We start from the raw sequence: 22,644 nt of genomic DNA, 5'->3' as shown, positions 1-22,644 counted from the left end.
GATAATGAATAAGTTTTCTAAATTTTTCAATATCTACTACCCGCCTTTTGTGGGTGTGTGTGTGTGCGCGAGGATGTGTGTGTATGTACATAATGTAATGGCATTGGTGCGAGTGTTTCAAGTCGTATATATATGCGTACAATCCACGGACGTACAGCAGTCGAGCTTCGGGACTAAATAAGAAGTCGTGTAAGAGTGTTGTTCCGACAATCGTCCAAAGTAATTGGATTTGAGAAGTTGCACTCCACACACTTTCATAAAGATGGCATGAAATAGGGTTAAGGGTGTGGAGCTTGCGTGGGTCATCTTTAATAAACATTTTACCTTGTATTTTTACGTAACTAGAACAGTTTGTAATCGTCATACATTCTTTGACCATATTCTGACGTCCCATTACATTATGTTGTTTTTAAATGGCAGTAGCGTGGTTACCGTGACATAGTGGTCAAGAGTCAGACAACGTGCGCTGTAAAAAAAAACCCCTGGTTTTACAGTCATTCTGTAAATTCATAAAACCGGAATTTTTCTACAATTTAACAGAACAGGTCTGTGTAAAAAGGGGAAATGGTGTTTTATTTAAGGAAATTTGTAAGGTTCCATACACCAAATACCAATTTCCTGTAATTTTACATGATATAATGTAAGTTTACGCAATCTGGTTAGATTACAGGTGTTCTCGAGACTCTGCTGCAGGAACTTCTTTTATTTTAAGGATAAATTTTCTAACAGTGTGAATAACATATTCATTAGCCCCCCCCCCTCCATTATATCCATTAATCTACCATGATCTAGATGATCTATTTAAAAAACAAATCGTATTCAATACGAATTTGTGCAAACTGATCATGCTTATGGCGACTCCTACCTTTTCTGAATAGCGGACACAAAGTGGAAGCGTTTCTAGCAGAACTTGAGGGTAAGGCAAAGCTCCTGCACCCCCAAACGACGCCATTGTCCTTACCTATTGGAGACTCTGCCGCTTGAAGCTTTCTCCTTGAGAGTGCTGACTGCCGGCGTTGAGAATCATTTCCATGTCGTTTTGCAGTCTCAAGTTCCCTCCTGATCTCGGCTTACCTTGGGGGCACGGTGGACGCCGCGAACGAGAGAACTACGAACTGACTTTTACCGGAGGGGATGGGCTCGCCTTTTAACAGTGGATTTATTCTATTGGTGCGAGGGTGGGCCCTCTTCAAATCGTCCTCAACCTATTATTGGGGTAATTCATTTTACAGGAATACTTTGCGAACATTGTCTTATAATCATTTGATAAATACATTGGTTCACCCCTCCCATTTTGGTCTATAATATGCTTTCGATTATTAATTGTGTGGGCATATTATATTATTATTATTCTTCTTTTTTTAATTTATTTCCGTTAAAAAACAGATAACAATACATATAAAATGATACATGTGAATTGATAAATAGAAAACGGGAGAATGGCCCTACTCAGCAGCATCAATCATGGTGCTGCTGGTCTACCGAGGGGTCCTCATAATTGCTGAACTGTAAATTGGCTTTGGAATTGTTTTCGTGTAATTGGGCAATGTCTTGAGATAAGATAAATTTCACTTCAAATGAAAAAAAGTCCCATTTATATTGAAACAAAACAAAAACTGCATTTTTACAAGCAACCTGACTAAATACCTAATCACCTGAACATTCATGTTATACATATACACGGTATGATCATATTTAAGTAAATTTCTTAATTTTGACAGAAGAAAAGGATACAACGATTTCATGAGCCACCAGCAAGCCTACTTTATTTAAATTATTACGATTTTTTCCTCACTATTGTACTGCAAAATGCCGTTATAATGCAACAGTTATTCATAGGGGGACATATACAGGTCAACTTATGCATAACCAGCTGATTTATTGCAACTATTCAAAGTCCTTAAAGTTTAATCTATTAAATGATGATGCCACAAGTTCTCTGAGTTCAAACGTATTACGTGTCAATAAATAGTTATTGACACGTAATACGTTTGATACTTAATTACCTTCTCCCGTGTAGAGTACATCACTCATCTGTTGTATTTTGTTTGTATATTCAATTTCATCAAGGTCCGAATTATTCGATTAAAAGAAATTCTACTTTTGCTAGAGTAATTCATTCCGTATGATCGAGGTACCAGTACATTTCGTTTGGGCTTGATTGTTTCATATTGAAAGATAGTTTGAATGGAGAGAATAGAAATCGTAAACACGATTATTGAACTGCTAAGTGAACAACTGGTGAATTATATATCTAGGTTAAGGCAATTTTATATGACGTGGATGTGAATAGGTCGTTCATTATGGAAAAGAGACAGATGCGACCCCTATTATGAAAGTCAGGTGGTATGCAAATGAGGAAACCGATTATGTCACATACCCACAATTTTCTTGTGCAATATATCATATAAATTACGAAACACATTCATTTTCCAAAATAATCTGAACCTGGATTTATTCCTCCTGTCGCTGTTGAATCGTGGTAATTAAATATAGTTCAATCAATAATTGTTCATCGAATATTGAATAAAATAAAGAAATAGGGGTTTTGCCGTGACATTTGCTCCGACGATAATTGTTCCGATGGAAAATCTGCACATTAAGTCAAACACAGAATCTAACCTCCTTAATTAAATAAACCCTAATCACAATGTTTTTCAACTTTTATGGACGGACTTGCTGAAAAACAGCCTTGTGGCTGATAGCAGGTTTTTTTTATCCCGTATTTAAATAAATAAAACATACAACAAATAAAAAAACATACAATCTTGACACTTTTCTGAACCAAAAGCTCTATTACAGTCCTATAACTCTAACCCTATGTCCTCTGAGATATTAAGACCGGAGCCAATGTCGTGTCACTGTTGAGGTCGGTCAAATTGTCCGTTTGGTTATCATCTGTTCCGTGTATCATATTTTTTCTTTTATAACAATTTGCTATTTGTAGAAATAATTATTTTATCTACAAATTCGGACAGCCACATACCTACAGGGCCTAGGCTAGTAAATTGCACCTGGAATTCCGGTAATTGACGAAGTCATTTAAAAAAGCCTTTGTCATTTTAGCAGAAAAATCTCATTTCAACACTCTTATAGAGTGAACTTCAAAGGTACCCCTACCTTTATCCAACGGTGGAAGATTAATAGCATATGTTCATTCATATAATCTAATTAAAAAGCGATGCTGAACGTATGCGCCTGCTTAAATGTTGTTGCATACCCGAGTACGTACTTAACAACTGTGGCGCCGCCGAATACTACGAGTAAGGGTCTAAGGGTTCGCAAAAATAAATGTTCCGACGCAGTATTGACTCCCACATAAACCGTATAAAAACATGTAGTTACCATCGTTCGATGTTAGTTCCGTCCACACTATCCATTGCTGTCATTGTCCATGTAGATTTCGTGTTGTGTGTAAAAGGGAAACAAACCACTAAAATATAAATGAATAACAAATTAATTATATTATGAATCCTACTGATATTCTGAAATTAACGTTCTCGGAAAACAAACTCGATAATAATATTTCAATTATTTATTACCATTTCACGAGCAATATTTAATCTCAAGAAAATGCATGTGACTCTCCTAACCATCAGTTGCTGTCTTACAGAAAGAAAAAAGAGTATTATGGGTGCAACACTAATTGGAGCAATCTTTGAATGAAACCATTCAGAGAATGAACACGTTGGTGATAGATTTTTGATATCATTTCATTGAAAGTGAAAAGGACAACAACCTCCTCTCTTCGATATCGAAATGAATATTAAAAAATGAATATATATAACAATATCAATCGTTTGTCGCCAGACGCCTCTGTAAGAAACCCATTAGTGTTCATATCGACTGGCCAGAAAGAGCGGTGACATAGATGTCAACGGATTGGAAAGGGTAAATCACTTATATGTCGAGAGGATTATAGCTGGGGGCAGTCTTTAAGGCGAGAGCGACTGAAGAAAATTGAGAGGCGAGGATTACAAGGCTTCTATGATCCAGGATTAGGTGACTACTGAGTTTGTTTCCTCCTACTATAATGTAATTGGTCGGATAGAATGGTTAGTTTACCTTGCTCCGCATTTGTTCTTCCATGATTATCCCATGTGTAAGCCAAGACACTACTCTTAAGAGACTTCGGTAAATGAAAAAAAGTGGATTGTGAAAGGATAATCGTAAAAAAATACATGGATATGAAATGGATAATGTCGTCCTAAAATAGTAGAGGGGAAAGACCTTACGTCCCTTGAATATTTACACCTGATTGCGTAACGAGCGGGAATGAGCAAAAGTAACATTATCGTTGCTTGGGAGTGACATAAGATCGTTTGGGAATGTATTAAGTCTTATCCTAATACGGTGGTTATTCATTTTGTATTGAAAAAAAAATCGTCGAGTTTTACCTATCCTCTTTTTTTAGATCTTCACCATTCCACTCCGTATCTAGAACATGTTTTCTCTGATTTGTCTTTGATCGTGAAGTTGACACCCACGCAGGAGGCACCCAAGTGGGCAGGAATTATGCTTGTTTAAATGTTAATCCATTGTTGCATCAGGAGGCGGCCGGCGTATCACAACGCACACACGTTATATCTCCAATGATATGCGCCGTGGAAGTTGCAGTTTAGAACTTGCCAAGATACATCTTTGCCCATCTTCACTTGGGTGGATCGATAGACGGCGAGCCTGGGAAACATACTGCCTGATTTACTTAGGGTCATGTACATGCAGCCTTCGCCCGAGGCGTTTTAAGTGTCGCGCATAATGAGGGCCCTCGGGGGCGAACTCAGTTCTGTAGAATACGCATTTATATAGCGTTTATAGCGTAAAAGAAGAATGGTAACTGTTGTGATATATCCAAGATCTATATTGTGACTACGCGCAAGATGTGATGCGGCGCGAACGAATAACATTAGAGCAATAAACATCATGGCTACAAGTTCCTAAGACTGATTGTACTCTGACTATTTATAATGTCTTCGAGCTCTAAATGAGTCTGGATCATCCCTACAATATGAGGACATAATAATACACAGCGATTTTGCAGTCGTAAACTGTCTCTCTGATGTATTCGTGTGTGATTTATTAAAGGAAAACTAATTAGGCACTGAAAACTAGTTGAATTATCTACATTATGAAATATCAAAGATACAGATGAATCACAAATTTCACAAAATATATCATGGACAACGAGGAATGACGAAAGGGAGATATTTGGGGTTTATTTTCCAGTATCCAAGAGGGGGAGTTGTTCGTGTGTGACATCACAGTCCTACATTTTTCTTGGTCTCTTCGCCGATAGGAGGATCTCCAAAAGCATTAGATTGCTTTCGACATTCAAAGGCTTATGCATGACGTTCTTATTGGTTTTCGCGTTTTTCTAACACTTTCAATATTTTTTGTCTGTTTTCTCCCACTTGTCACAATGGTTTCATTCTCCTAGCGCAGGAAAATCGTTTGGATAACATTACAATAACAGGTTAAAACGATATATCGAAACATAGGTGGAAACGAAGTGGTATGGTCTAGGGCAGCGCTTCTCAAACGGTGGGCCGCGAAGCCCTCTCAGGTGGGCCGCGAAAAGCTCCAGGGTGAGAAAAAAAATAGTAGAAAAACTGTACCATATTTCACAGACCTGTCCGAATATGGTATGTCCAATCAGTCTATGCAGGTCAAGCAAAACTGAAGCACGCTTAGGTATCATGCATGTTGCAAAGCATGCACATGCACACTATGATGGTTTTAATGCAATTGTCGCCCATTTACCGGACATTTGCGAATGCAGATTAGTTCTAAATATGTTTGTTTCAGATGTAATTCAGAGCTTTGTGTTCAAATTTCACGTTACATTTTTTCATCAAAATTGACCGTAAATTTTGGTAGGTGGGCCTCGAAAAAATCTGAGAGTCAAAGTGGTCCTCGAGTAAAAAAAAAAAGGTTGAGAAGCGCTGGTCTAGGGCACTTCATTGGGGATTCTTGGATCGGGTGTTCGATTCCCGGCACGGCACTTATGCCCTTGAGCAAGGCATTTTATCCCCATTGCTGTTTTATCGTATATCAAATAAATTAAATTGCTATATGCGCTATGATTACCAATGTGTGGGCTTATTAAAAAAAGATCGACATATACATGGAAACAATATATCGACCCATAGGTAGAAACAATATATTGACACACAGCTGGAAACAATATTCGACACATGTCGAAGGAGCAGAGAAGTAGAGAAAATGAGAAAAAACGATAAGGGTAATTCTAAAGGAACTTTCGAGAACATGATGAGGGGGTCGTGAGTACAGAGGAGCTTTTGGAAGCGGGTGCGAAAAATACGCTATTTATTTCAACCGTCAAACATTTCATAGATTCAAAAGACGACTCATTTCTCTTCCAGTTGTTCATGTTTTCTCAAATATCATCCAACGGGGCCAGTGATCGCTCCCTCATGCTCGACAGCGGTGCATTATTTCCTATTAGGCACATATCCCCCAAAGCAGAGGGACTACCGACGATCCCTCGAAGGCGATCTGCATCAGTCACAAGGAAGAAGTTCAGAGGAAACAGAAGTAGATGTTAAACTAGAGGGTTTAACTTGCATTAGAAGTTGCACCAAGGAGGATGCCTTTCTCCTCACCCTCGTTCGATTGGAATTAGAATTCTACTTGGAAATATTCCTCCGACTTGAGCGACCTTGTAAATGGGTTCAGGGTGGATGCGTTACAAGCTGGCAGATAAACAATATCATTGATCACGGTCTAAGACGAAGAGAGAGAGAGAGAGAGAGATGAGAGAGATTAAAGTAAGACACAAAACAGATAACTTAGACGAGAGATTATGACAATCGCATGGGCGTTTTAAGGGTAGAATCGCATGCAGAGACCACAAGCTTTTATTATCTATACCCCCGCACGGAATTGTAGCGTGATTTTCGTGAATACGCCGCCACATCGTACACATTCCTCATAACAGAAACTCACCCTATTGATAATGACATATTCTCGAGCGTTGCATGCAATTATGACCATGGCCGTTACACAGAATTATTTTCCCTGGGAGGCAAGAGGCATACAAAAAAATGAACGAAAATCAAAAGTGAGGGAGCTAAGCGACCGAGCATGTCATGATGACTTTTTGCATTTTCTAAACTAAAATTAAAATATTTCGTACACACTTTTGGGGAATTTTATGAAAATATTCAGTATAAAGATTGCAGGTTGACGTGCATGACGTGCTAACCAAACTAAAAAATATAATTATTGTCATTTCACATATTCTTGCTCCCTACCCCCCCCCCTCCCCACCTCCACTCCAAAAACCAAATTGAGTAGGACAACCTTTTGATGTTCATTATTTATCAAACAAAATGATAACCTTTCAATTCAAATGATGTTACTCAGGTCGACAAATTACAAGCATGAGAAAACATAATTGTTATCGATTTGTATTCGAACTTCTGTGTGTAATATCGTGAATAACTCAATTTTATATGTTATGTTCGGTCGTGTTTTACCCAATAATCTTGCAATTCCTCTTTCCTGCAGAAAGCGAATAGAATGTGTAATTATCAGACTTGCCATCGTTTAGATTCTATAGAACAATGATAACATTCGCTTTTATAATAGCTCTTATATCACATCACATACCGCGCTAAAAATACATATATATTTACGTGTACATAATATTGTTATCAGTATTAATATTTTCATCATCATCGTCGTCATTATTATCAACACCTGGGGGCCGTTTCATAAAGCTGTTCATAAAATAAGAGCGACTTTAAGAACGACTGGTGAACCTTTCTTACGCGCTAAACCATCGCCAATGAATATACCATTTGCCACAAGAAAGGATCACCAGTCGTTCTTAAAGTCGCTCTTAACTTACGAACAGCTTTATGGAACACCCACCCGGACCCTTTAACATAAAGCTTAGTAATTGATTGTAGGACTGATTTTCACAATTGATTGCATAGATTATTGTGTATGGAAAGAGCAGCCCAACGATCAATTACGAAGCTATATGTTACACGGCCCTGTATTCTGCTGCACACGGTTCATACACAATCTCCACTCCCGGGGTGGTATTCTAGCTATTCCAGCAATGAGCGGTCAAGACGTTATAGTTACTATGCCAGCGTCACTCGAATCCTATCGAGCAAACCCTCTAACACCTGGGTGGAGGGTGTCAAAGTGTGAATTGACTCCTTGCCCATGGACGCTAGTTCACTCTTAGAAAATGGTTCTTAGAGGGTTCTATCCTTGTTCGGTATAGTTGAAATATTAAGGTTCACTAAAAGGTTCTAATTTGAATAACCTTGAACAGCCACTTTGAAGCGTTTTTTTTTTCCAAGGTTGTTTATAAAGCCGTTTTATGGTTCTTGAGCAAGTGAAGAACCTCTTTGGGAATCCCTTTTCTCGAGGGTACCAAATACGGGACAAAAGGGTGAACCTTAGAGTGATTCGAACACAGTCATGACCCTCTGATGAGAGTCAGAATTCATTTTGTCCGTCAATAAGTACTCTAAACTCAAAGATACCATAATAATAAGAAGGATTGCTAGCATACTTTGATTAAGATTACTAGTCGATCAGTCTGTCAAAACTTATTTAAAGACTTTGAAGACGTAAGATGTTTACTTTGTCCTTTTTTTTTATTTTCAGGCTATGGACATTCGGCACCCTTGACAATTGGTGGAAAGATCTTCTGCATGATCTACGCTCTTGTCGGGATCCCTCTCAATTTAGTCATGTTCCAGAGTGTCGGAGAACGGCTGAACGTCTTTATGGGTTTTGGCGTCAAGAAAATCAAGAAATGCCTGCGATTCAAGAAATGCTCTGTTTCCCATACGGAACTCGTTATCATAGGAGGCATCGCAAACGTCATCATCACCGTGTCAGGGGCTGTGGCATTTGTTCATTTTGAAAAATGGGGATTTGTAGAAGCCTTTTATTACGTCATAATAACGCTAACGACTGTGGGGTTTGGTGACTATGTCGCCTTGCAGAAGGATAACGACATTCAGCAGAGACCGCAATATGTGTTCTTTAGCATTATCTACATATTGGTCGCTTTGGTAGTGTTGGCCTCAGTTATGAATTTGCTTGTGCTACGGTTATTGACGCTTAACACCGAGGATGAGAGGAGAGAGGCACAGGAGCAGGAACTCGCAATGAGACAGAGTGGTCATGAATTGAATCACATAGATTCGCACATGAACTTCTTTAATCACAACCACGCGCGAGGACCGTTACTCGCGAAGGGGGAACATCGGGCATTCTGCTCGACGTGCAGTTGCAACAGCAAGGCGCCGCATAGAACTAATCCCGATGCATACGCGGTGGACTTCAGTATCGATGCGAAGGGAGTTTACGGTAACAACTTTAATCCGCATACAACGCCTGCTGTTTATAACACATTGTATTCTGATGACGCCGAAGTGTTCGAGCAATTTTTATGTACAGATAGAACAGGCAAACGTGCATCGATATGAGTCACGTGATTTCATGACGTAATGCCAGACGTTTACAAACGCATGAATGTTTTCGCTAGATAAACAAATATGGAAATTATGAAACTTCTCTTCTTTTATTGCAACAGTCGTATTATGTATACATATTTAACATAAGTACTACTAAGGGGAAAGCTTTATTATCATACTACGTGTTTTGTACATTTCCATAGACATATACCATGCACAAACTTGCCTTTGTTTCTTTCGTGCGTATATACATGTACCTTGTTTTATGCACGTTTAAAAAAAACAAGAGTGCTTTCACTGTTCAGATGTCTCTGATGCAAGAAGATCTCCCTTGATTTCGTAGAAAAACAAACACGTAACAATATGTCACCCAGTTCCCTTTGCGATGTGTGCATTTTCATTAAAGTTATTGTCGAAAGATTTGAAACGTTATAAGCATTATACACATGAAAAATCTCTGATGCAAGAAGATCTCCCTTGATTTCGTAGAAAAACAAACACGTAACAATATGTCACCCAGTTCCCTTTGCGATGTGTGCATTTTCATTAAAGTTATTGTCGAAAGATTTGAAACGTTATAAGCATTATACACATGAAAAATCTCCAAGTTTGTTGTCATCCCATCATATACAGAATAGTTTTTGATAGGACTGTTTCCAAAATATACTGTTTAAGTTGGCACTTTTTATTCAAAACACTTAATACCTCTTCCGTACAATCACTTTTTGCACTTAGTTTGTTATCTATGCTCAATTTTCATAACTCCCGCTTCATTGTTTGAAGCGTGAACGCCAGAATCCTGTCCAACCCAGAGTTTTCAGGATATGTCAGTAATGTTGTAAGCACATGCCGTCATCGATTCTTCCATTTTGTAGACGACGTGGATAAGTTTGATGTTTGCCTTACCGTCATGTCGTCATCACGTAGTAATTGCAATCAGGTTTGAGTCATTGGTATAATTAAATCATGCTAGTTGCCAAGGCCAAGAGAGGAATTCATTGTGTTTCGTTGAAAAGCAGGAGGTGATGGCCCGTGATCCCTGGCTATGCTTGGCCTCTACGAAAGACCACTGGAGCCTCCAAGTGGAACCATCCACCATCATGACCATCTTAGGATCTCGGTATCTTGGAGACATCGGTTTCCTTCAAAGAAACGATTCTTGTGTCAAAGTGTGTCCGTCACTCTCTCCTGAGCGAAAATGGAAATCATTGTTTTAGCTCGTAGGATGACTAATATGCCGAATATTTACACATGTTATTGGAAGTGTTTATGACTTAACTACTGACCAATAATAGATGTCTTGTAACTTTTTCCCGTTGAATTTATTTTCACGTTCTGACCTCATCTTTGTTTTTACATGCAAAATATGAGGATGGTTTAGGGCGATTCTATGCTAGAAAAATCAGCCATTTTCACAACATTTTTCATCCTGCTGTCCAAACGAACGAAGAACTTCAATTTGCTTTGTGGTAATATTAAAGTACTGGATAGACATGCAAAAAACTGACATCCAACAAAAATATGTTGTCCATATGTGAATTAGAGCTTAAAATGTTGCGTGTCATACGGGACATTTTTGCGTCCCGTACGACACACAACATTTTCACCTATAATTTACCCATAATCATTTTTTGTGTTGGTTATTAGTTTTTCACATGACTACCCACTATAGCTTTATCATTGACAAAAAAAGAATATCTTATTGCTCAAGCATTCGGCTAGGAAACTAGAAATTGTTGTCAAAATGTCCCGTACGACACGTATGGAATTGCCCTTTAATGGTGAATTGAAACTTGAAACTCTCAAACAAATCATTTTCTGTGCATCAGCAGAAAAAAAATTACTATTAAGTTCGATAAAATGTCGCCACCATCTCAAAAAACCTTCACAATCTTAAATCGTAAAGTAATCTGCAAATTGGTGATGCGTTTGAACACGTTGTAGGTATTGTTATTACTAAAGTATGAGAGTTACTTATTCACTTTTGCATATATCTGGGAGTATAAAACATCTTGTTTAATAATTTTGTTTGTAGTTTAGCGGCTTTATCCACGAACAAATAACTGTGACCAAACATAACAGGTCGGATATACCTCTTACGACGGAACAAGCTCAATCTTCCGAAAAAGATCGAAGTGTTGCGATCACATCATTTTAAGTAACATTTGTTCCATTTTTAGTGATAATACTGTTGTGTCTTTTTAATTATTTACTCCTTTAAGATGAGTCTTAGTGTTGTTTTTTTACTAATAACTCATATCCTTATTCAATATTTATCTGAAATTGACATAGTGCATTAACATGCCAAATGCGTTTTAACTGAGTATACATGTATTTGCAAAGAATTCGATAGTATGAATTAATATTATGTAATTCTGTATACGGGATGACAAGGGCATTTTAGTTATACCGATTTACTTTTCCTTTTTGCTGAAGTCTAAAATGCGGTAAGTCGTATAAGGTGTGTAAACCATTTATTATTTTCTTTTGATGTGACAGTACACGACAATACAAGGCCATGGAAGTATGAACATATTTGTGTAATTTATATAAAGAAAAAAGATTATCTGATACTTCATGCATATCTCCGAATGGAAACAAATTCTAAGAGTTACAAATCTACTGATACTTCTAATTGATGAATGAACAACTTATCATGACTCTGAACAATGATTTCAACACTTTGAACGTAGCAAAGACTACAGAGCAATACACAAATTAGCATTGAAACAAATAATAAATATAAGTTTAAACAAAACAACAAACAAGCCAACAATAACCAGCGTTTCGGTCAAGAAGAACAAATATATTCGAAGAATTGCCTTCTGTGAATTATTGAATGGTTGTTTTTGTGACATGGCTATTAAAATCAATTACAATCCACAGTTTGGATATTCCAAAAAAGAAACAAGGAAGTTATTTTAGAACGGACTTGCATTGGTTGAAAAACGTAATGTTGTACAAGAATTCAATAGTAAGGTACTTTACAACCAGAAGAAAAAACTTATAGATATATCATCTTGTGTCAATATTTATGAATCTCTAAGCAGAAAACATGAAAGGGTGTTTAGGAGACAGTGGACAAGCAAGCAAGCGAGTACGGGTTAAGAAGTGCAAACAATGGCGGAGTTGGCTACTCTTTTTTTCACCAGCTACTGCTCCGCCGCTCGCATGTTTGTGTCCTCGCCTAATAAAAAGGTGTGACTCCCAGTTGGAACACACTCTGAAATTACCCAACAGCTTTAAGATACACCTGCATGCCTGGTGCTTCAACTGGAGGTTTTGACACGAAGACGAAGAGGCATGGGTGGAGGTTGCGAAGAAAGGTGAATTAAGCAAAGGAGACAAGGATATACGCTAAGAAGAAGTCGAGGAGATGCTGTCCTTGGATTGAATAAACCTACCGTTCAGCTTTCATTGGACGATGCATATTTCCAATCTCTGGTCAAATTTGCCTCTCTCTGGCTACCATTCAGCTTCCTTTAGACGGAAGCAAATGTCAAATATCTTTTCAAATTCGCCTTCCTTACCGGGCCAAAATTCGCAATTGACCATACCGTTAAGCTTTCTCTGGACGGAAGTGAATCGGTTGGTTGGTTTTATTTACCGTTTAAAAATCATAACAGAATACGTTGTACAAAATATTGAAATTAAATATATTACAACTTAAAAAGATACGGATGGATCACTCTATTTAGAGCCATTGGTAAAATGGCTCTGTTCTTTCTATAGAGGTCCACTCGAATGTCCAATCTCTTGTAAAATCAACTTCTTTAACCGGGCCAAAAATGCATAGTTGACCATCACGTGTCGGAGAAATGAAAATCTAATTAAGATCCCTCTTATCGACAGGTGTAAGTGGCATTATGGCATGCGGGGTTAAGGAGAAAGGGAGGGAGCACGAAATAGGGTAAGAAATACAGTTCAGTGGTGATATGAGTCAACCTAAATACCTCTATTACATTTCAAGGATAAATCTGCAGTTGCTTTGATTAAACATTACTATTTCAAAGATGGGATGGTGTCCCATTCCCGTATACTCTGAGAACTGTTATCCATTGCAGTGGATACTAATATTTCAAATCAAAATGCGTGTAGTTTCCAAAAACTGTTCATGTTATCTTTTTAATCATTTATTTCTCACCATTTAAACAACCCATATAGTTCGGGTTTTTTTTTGTGACTGGTATCATAACTGCTTGAAAATGAGGCACGGATGGGACAGACGCATCCTCTATCAGAGTCGGTATTAATAAACTGTCATTGTTATCCCATATTCTATTTTCACCCAATATATTTTTGCGTCATGCGACAACTTGGCCACCTTTTCAACGGCATTATCGATTCAATAACGGGATTTGGTGGAAGGTTTTATCACCTTTTCACTGGCCAGGGTCGCGTTAGGGGTCACATAGTGCATCGCAGTACATGTGCAAGCTCGAACCTAACAAAACTAATTCATGTCTTTGTTTCGTGGCCCAGAATAAAAGAGAGAAACCGGAGGCTGTGCAATTTGCAAACACCACCATCTCTCTAACAATCTCATGTTAACAACAAAACGATTAGGAAGTATATTTTTACAGTCAGTTTACAATCAAGGCTGTAACCGTTTGATTAGCGAGAAGGTGACGGAACGGTATTCTTCACACAAAGCAAATGCAAACCAACGAGTTCATGTAACTGGGATAAGAAATATATGGATCTATAGTTTGAATTTCTTTCTTTAGTTAGTAAAGGGGAAAACAAAATTGCATTACTTTATCAGAGAAGGCATACCTTAAATTGTGAGTTTAATGCCTTGAAATGCAACATTATGAAGGTATTTTAGTTTTCATATTCCTCTAAGGCTAGTTTAAAACTAAGGTTCATTACTCTTGTCAATTAATATTGGTCTTAGTACACAATCAAGGATGATGTTATATCATTGTATCTTAAATTATTTTTCGTTAATTCCACGCATGGCTAGACTCTCAACGCATACAACCATAGTTCCTGCTCTAAGTTTAATCATTTAAACTTAGTGTCAGACTACTATGTTTGAATAACAAAAACCATCAAATCATGATTTCTGTTTCAAAGTGCCAAGTATTCTGAGTATTGTGACCCACTATAAGACTATGCATTTACCACAACACGTACCAATTTACTGTCACGGCGCGGCGTGACATCGCAGGGCGTTGCAGATATTTGGCCACTCAATAGAGCACGAGGAGTATTGCCAATAAACACCGATTACCATTATTACATCCAAACCATCATACATTTGCTCTCATCCCATTTTCTCTCTTGTTCTCTCTCCTGGTCCTTATTCCTTTCCATATGCCGGTATCTCATGCTGTTTTCTGCTTTATTGCGACCACAAACCGCATGCATGACCTGTAGGCCTACCTCTTTCCTTTTCAACGGTATTCTCTCTCTCTTTTTTTTTGGTCATCACTTTCGTTTCCCGTTTTCTCTGTTATTTTTTTCTACCAATACCATTTCGTAATTATGTTTTTTTTGTGTGTGTGCGAAGTCTATAGACCCCATTCATTTTCTGTTACACATATGGCTTTTGAAAAATGTTTTTTTTTGTAGCAAGCTTGGCCTTGCACCAAATTGCCACTCATATACTGTTTTCATTTCCCTATTACTAGAGTTTACCACCATCTCCTCTTTATCCATCTCCCTCTGCTTCTATCTCTCCCCCTATATCCACACCTCTCTCCGTCTTTCTTTCTCCCTCTCTCCCTCTCTCTCTTTCTGTCTCTCTTGGAACATGCGGAGATTACTTGCCGTGATGATGAGGATGATGCATCGGTGTGGAACTCTGTCGTCATGGCAACATTGACGTCACGGTTTCATTCGTATTCCGCTATCCATCAGAAGTCTCGCTCTAACAAATTTCTTTCACTCTTTTTCCCTCCTTCTCCTTCTTTTTCTGCTTTATCTATTATAATTTTCCCGCATGACCCCTTTTTCTGTCTCCGGCCATTGTCTGTCTCGTAATCAAAATTTGGCCTGACCCGTCAGTCTTGTAAATTATCGCCAGGATATCGAGATACTTCTCGCATTCTTGAATCATATGCATGCGTGGACAGTATGCCTGATGCAGACGTCAATCTGGAAGCTATAAATACATGTATTATGTAAAAACCATGAAATGTTCCGTCATTCTCGTAATATGAAAGAAATGCACCTTTTACAAACAATTTGAATTCATTTTCCCTTTACTTAATGCCTCTTCTTAATTACATACATCTGTTCTGCAAGGATTCTAGCAAAGTGATCCTGTTGTATGCTATAGTCTTGATTCATTTGCCTATCGCGAATCCATACTTCTGAATTATGTCTGCCCACCATATTATGTTGATGAGAATTTGTCTGTTTCTTGACGGTACAAATGAAGTGGGGGGGGGGGGGGGGTGGTGTCACGAAAATGAAATGTAACGGCTAAATTGTCTCGTACAATCTCACTCGCGGCACGTTATGGTGTGTGCTCATAGGTGGGCAGCTATGCATTCGAATACAGGTAATACCAAATAAGATTTTTTGTTTTCAAAGAAAAGGGAAATTGAGGAAAGTATTAATGCTTGAAAAGGGTAATACCAAACCAATTACTTCATATTCCATTCACGTGACCAGTAAAGTAGTTACTACGACCCCCTGCAGATTTCATGAATATTAAAAAAGGAGCAGGTGCTTTGATACTAATTTTCTAACATGTATACGGAGTAAAAGTCTCTAAGTCAAGAATTTCTTCCAGGAAAGCCATTGCCCTTTGGAGCCCCCACACTAATTGCAAGAAATTGTTGCACGTTCATGGATGATTAGAGTGACAACGATTAATAAGTAAGTCATTAACAGTGATGTAAGGATCTAAGATGAACCGTGCTAGTCAATCATCAAAATAGCACCCAGACCAAGTTCTCCTCATCTCCCAACTTTTTTTTTCTTAACGTATTGGAGAACAAGTGTAGAACAGGGCGCCTTAACTAAGTAATAAACGAATGGTTTAATTCAATTTATTTTACGCTGAATTCGCTGTAAGATATTAAAAGAATGTAAAAGTAAATTCTCGGTTGCACCGGAGATATCATAATCTTAATTTATACCGGTGAATGCCTTATCATTCGAATTCAAAATTCAATTCTCAAGTCTTAAATTCCTCATCGGGGTAAGATGTGGACCTATTATTGAATCGACTCAAAGTTGCATCACCCTTGTATGTCTTATTTTTATTTTATGAATAACTAACTGTGTTATGTTTCTCTACCATTTGAAGGAGTAAGATCTTTGCATTAAATGAAATAATCCCGAAATTGCTATCCATTATCAGGGTAAGATATGAAACTATTAAGGCATTATATTTCTAGTGGTACCAACCATTCTTACTATATCTTTGTTCTATGAATCGTTTTTGGTGTAAATTTATTTGGCCTAGCATTTGAAGTGTAAAAAATCTGGGATTAAATATTTAAAAAAGAAATGGTGATTTTTTTATCAGCGTAAGATATGCAACTATTAGGATTCTCGATTCTTAGTGACACAATTATTCATGCCTAGATATGTTGTATGAATTATTTGCTCGTTTGATTTTGATTGCTTTATCATTAAAAGTGGGAATAACGTGGTGATAAATATATATAAATATTACGCTATCGTTGTTCCCTATCAGGGTAAGATCATTAAAAATATTAAGGCATTCTATTCTCAGTTGCATAATTCGTACCTCTATGTTTTAATGGTATGGCCTATTTCCTGTACTATTCTAATTGGCGTATCATTTTAAATTAGAATTAAGTTATATTAAATTAAAAAAAAAAATTATTATTCATCATCGGGGTAAGATGTGAAACTATTAAGGCATTCGATTCTCGGTTGCTTCATCAATATATGTAGGTTTTAACATTATGACATATTTTCTTTTATGATTCCGATCGCTTTATCATTTGAAGTAGGAATAATCTGGGACTAAATTAAAAAAAAAACCCTACAAAATTAGTATTCCTTATCAGGATAAGATGTGAAAATATTAAGGTATTCGAAGCTTAGTTGCATCGTCAATGATCTACATGTAGCTTTTATTTTCAATTCCATTGCTTTATAATTCGAAGTATATATATATATATATATATATATGCATATATATAAAGGATATTATGATTCCTCATCAGGGTAAGATATGAAAGTGTTAAGGTATTCGATTCTTAGTCGCATTATCCAAGCCTTGATATTTATGTTCTATGAATTATTTTCTGGATTTATTTCTATTCATTCAAGGTGGAGTACACCTGAAATTAAATGTAGAAGAAAAGAAATCAGAAATCATAATTGAGCATCGGGATAAGATATCAATTTATCAAAGTAGTTCATTCCAAGATTCAGTATAAGAAGCATGTTTAATGACCATTTGACTGTTTTTTTTTTCTTACATCAAAATTTGATGTTGTAGAATCTTCTGATATGGTTAATACGATAAGATTGGGGTCGGTCGAGGAGCAGCTATATAGCAGTTCTCAAGTGCTGTATACACTGATTTGATAATTAAACGAAAATGATATGCGATAATAATTCTGTCACAACCGAAGTTAAACGTAAGATCTGTTTCTACAAACGTAACATTTTACGTACATATTTTGTGTTGTTGTTTTCATTTTTCAATCATATTATTTTTTATTGTTATTACCATCAGAGTCATCAACATCACAATCATACAATAAACTAGGTCTCATTATACAACGGTGGTCCCTGCTGGAAGTTGCGATACGGAGAACGGTTTGGGATTAAGGGGTTTTCGTACAATGTTGGGTCAATAAGTTATTGGAAACTGATTTTCTGTAATTCTTTGGTGGTTAATATTTCTCGAATAGATTTTTGGTAAAAATGATACAAAATCAGTATCTTACACATTGCTCATACAGCCCTGGAAAATGAAAAATCATGGCAATATTACACTGCCGTTCTCTCTCCTCCTCGTATGTACATTTTATGCCGTTACTTTTGCTTTCATCCACTTCCATCGAAAGTTTCTCCACTAGTCATGACCAGTATTCGAGAAAAAAATCCCCGTATGTCCCTTTAATCAAAACTTGTCAAATGTTTTAAAATAGACTTAGGATATTTTCTCTTTTTAATTGAACGAACTGTGTGTGAGAGGTCAAAGTTTAGCAGTCTTTCATTGTCTTTTTTTTTCTTTAAGTCTACTTTTACTAGCATTATTTAAATATGACTGAACTATTACCGGGCTCTGTTAAGTGCAATAGTACAGTATGCATCATACCAAACCAATATAATCATGGTTTATTTAACGACTAAAACTTAAAAGAATGCATTTTGGGCTAGGAAGTAGGTATTAAATTTGACATTCGAGTCGGTATGTATGTCAAAGCAACCTACGATAAATCGAAGCATGTGTATTTGTCCATAATTATACAAATGTTTTCTTAGTTTAGAGAAAACGTTATCGTGTATCATATCATTATCATATTTGATATGGAAACGACTTATCAATGGTCGTTTGGGTTTATTTACTCTTCAGTAATCGTTTATTATATCATTATTGAGTTTGTGTGTGCATTAACATGAAGTCCCGTCACATTTGAATGTGTATTTTTTTTTTCATTTTCAAATGCATGGTGACTTCCAGGAATATTGGGGAGCGTTTATTATTCATAGCACTCTAAATTCCAAGGATTTAGAATAAATCCAGTTCGGCTGTGAAAAGTGCCTAACCAAATATTATAGTTAGATTTGAACCTTTTTGATTTAAATGTAAAGCTATATGATTTTTAATTATATCTTTTTGAGATTTAAAAATTAATTCTCAAGATTATAAAATTAAATCCAATATTCCACTGGTCAGTGTTTACAGTCGATCTTGATTTATTTTAAATCCTTGAACTTTAGAGTGTACTCTATGATTGTGTCCTGCGATTTTCTGTTCGGATAGTTTTCAATCAATAATGAGTTTTAGCAAACCTGACCAATCATCTGGTATCATAATAATAGGCAAAAATATCCGTTAGTGATCAAGTCCTGGAACTGATTATAATGGATTATTTACACCGTACTCTCTTTAAAAAAATAGAGTGAAAATTGTTCACTCTGTGAATAGATAATAATACATTTAAATTGAATTTCACTTGGTGTTGAGTGAATTTCACCATTTTAATAGTTATATTTGTGTGAAACGTTTGAATATTCACTCTTAATTCACTCCAAAATTGCATGGTTGAACCTTAACTACCTACCAGGTAAGTACAAAACGAGCAAAATGCACTATTTCTAAAGGGTATGAACATTAATTTATTTCAATTTTGGATGGTGATACATGTAAAAGTCGAGTTCATAATCATAAAAATATCATTAAGAAGATTCATCATATTGATTGAATTTGGTTGATTTAATCCTGGATTTATCATCAATAACTTCTATATTTTATGATGTTTAAAGTAGCGTGCATAATTATAACTATGTATATTGTAAAGAGACAAAACTACACAACCGTTTTGTCTCCCTTCATGCCCTTGTTTGTTTATTATAATGGTAATCTTATTCTTCCTCTAATAAGGCTATTGTACAGATATAGATCTAGCTTATTGTATTTTGAAGAAAACGTGTATCTTTCGTGTGTATGTGGATTAGCATTAGAAACTTTTGATACGAACATTTTGGTTATTTTCCATAATAATTGATTACTGTACATAACGGTTACTAATCATATATGTATAATAGAAAAATTTCTACGAAAAAAAATGTGTTTTCTGTTTTCTTTTCTGAACTTTTGAACAAATTTATTGATTGAATAGGTTTTGCAGTTACTGGATATTGTATTTCGAGTCTTTATTTCTTTGTTATACGATTGCATCAATGCTAACGAATAAAAAACAACAAAAAGATCATTATGCCTCAAACATATTTCCTTTATTTTGTTTTGCAAGTTTAAAACTAGCCTCTGAAAATGATTTCCATTTTTCCTTTATTTTCGACAGAGACACAGATGACATTTTTATGTAGTGTAAGAAAACCAAGAGTGAAAACTGTATAATTTTTTTTTTCGTTGAAGGGATACCCGAATAACCAGCTGAAATATACAACGTAATATACACAACAGAGACCTGGTCAATGTATACATACATGCTCAACAGTTGTACCTGAACCTTTTCTTGTCGGGGACGAACATTTCCATTTCAAACTCGAGACTTCCCTCTTATTTTTCCTTTTTATTTTTCTCAATAGAATATATTATTGATAATAGAAATATTTTTTCAAGCAATTAGGCACACAGTTCATGCATATGATACAGAATTTCCAATAACGGGCTATCTCGAGATTAAATCAGAATCCATGGCAATATTAAATGAGGCCTTGAGATATAAACGACAGCGGTCAAGATAAATATAACTTTAGGAGAAATACTAGTCTTAAGGCAAGTCGCTCAATCAGAAACTGTCACTCGAGTATTACTGTTGGCCTGACAATCCTGTATAAGATCCCGATCTTTACATTGCAGCTGAACACATAGAATATTGAAAGTTTGGAAGCGTATATGTATGATGATTACTTGTGGCAACGTCGTTTTCATAATTATTCACCGATATCACGAGTGATGCAGTACATTGAATAAAGTAAGAGAAAATTAATTTATTTTATGTACAGTAAGGAACACAAGAAATAGTACTATCACAATAAATAGGGATTCCGAGAATGAAATGGGATTCCGAGAATGGAATGGGAAATAGTCGAAGGATAAATAATGAGCCAGACAAGAGTTCCGCCTCCTTTCACTCCCACCACATGTATGGTTAATTTCAACTAACAATTTCTACCGAAAATCAGATGAACAAATACTCCAAAATAGGCTGAAATCTTTCGTTTAAATCCCTCATCATAATTCTAAAGCTTTAAAGGAAAACTAATTTTTACACAAAAAAATTGAAGAAATTGATAGATTAAAGACGAATTGTGGTTAAAATATTTATTAGATGAGGCGAAGAAATAAACAAACCCAACATGTTGAACCTACACACAGCCTTTTATTTCCATTTCAAATGGCCCCAAATTTATTCTCAATGATTTTTGGCGGGAATATTTTATGCAGACAACTGGGGCCGGTACGTATCGTCTGCAATATTTAATCCTCTAACGATGGCTTCTAGCTATCAGTTGCCATGGCAACTCACATGGTGACGCACACGAACAAAGAAACGGCGCGGGAAGCGCCAGAGCTATGATTGCATCGAATGTTGTCAAAATGTGACCCAAGGATGAATTTCTGTCTTTGCCTTTTATGCCGAAATTTGACCAAATTTAATGGACGTCGAATCCTGTCTTCGAGCAATTTACATAGCCTTTTCGTTTTATGTCACTACTGATGGGTTTCATTGTAGAGATACTGCACACGAAATGGTTTTCAAATAATGCAAGATTTAGTATAAAATGATACTGCACACGAAAGGGTTTTCAAATGATGCATGTACTAGTATAAAATGATATTCGTCCGACTGATAACTTAATTTAAACATCAAACTAATAGAGAATATAAACTCTCCGCTTTAGTCTACTTATAGCTCTCTATTTGGTTTTTGCGGATAATGGAAATAGGTGTGGTTTCAAAGCAAATGTGGTGGGTGGGCTGCTATACATGCTATGAATCAAATTCAATCCGTCATGGTTTGAAACATTGAACCGGAATGAACACTACTATAGTCTCTGGATTATTCGGAGTACTTAAATTTCATTTATTCGGTATAAGTGCTATTACTATTATTGATATTTGGGCAATTTGAGTGCTGTATTGGCTTTTATATGAAGTCGATTAAGGTATAATACACTTTGCAAACATCATTATCAGCATGATAGTTTTAATTTTCATTAATGTACTGCTTTTTCTCTTATTGTTATTCATTATTATCATTTCAATTATTTCATACGTATTATCATCGTATTTTTTAAAGGTTTTTTTTCATGAGCATCTTCATCTTCATTTCTGTTTATCATTAACTTATTTTCTTCATTATCATCATCAACGTAATCATTATCATCGTTATCATTATCAGTACCATGACTATGATGATTATGAAAATATGAACCAATATAGGTATATAAAGAAAGTCATATAATGGAAGAGACCTAAATTATGTATACCTTAGACGTATGTCAGCCATGCAACTTACAGGGGAATGGGAAAATGACA

General features: G+C 36.3%; 1 protein-coding gene across 1 annotated transcript; it reads left to right on the top strand.

Moving 5' to 3' along the window:
- Positions 1-6,389: 6,389 nt before the first annotated feature.
- Positions 6,390-20,321, top strand: LOC129267381 (potassium channel subfamily K member 9-like). The gene is made up of 2 exons (XM_054905099.2): positions 6,390-6,555; positions 8,650-20,321. The coding sequence occupies exons 1-2, from the start codon at positions 6,390-6,392 to the stop codon at positions 9,477-9,479; spliced, it is 996 nt and encodes a 331-aa protein (XP_054761074.2). The 3' UTR covers positions 9,480-20,321.
- The last annotated feature ends 2,323 nt before the right edge of the window (positions 20,322-22,644 follow it).

The sequence above is a fragment of the Lytechinus pictus genome, chromosome 1 (genome assembly GCF_037042905.1).
Source record: "Lytechinus pictus isolate F3 Inbred chromosome 1, Lp3.0, whole genome shotgun sequence".
Taxonomy (NCBI): domain Eukaryota; kingdom Metazoa; phylum Echinodermata; class Echinoidea; order Temnopleuroida; family Toxopneustidae; genus Lytechinus; species Lytechinus pictus.
Note: the sequence above shows the minus strand (reverse complement) of the source record. Positions and strands in the feature narration are given on the sequence as shown.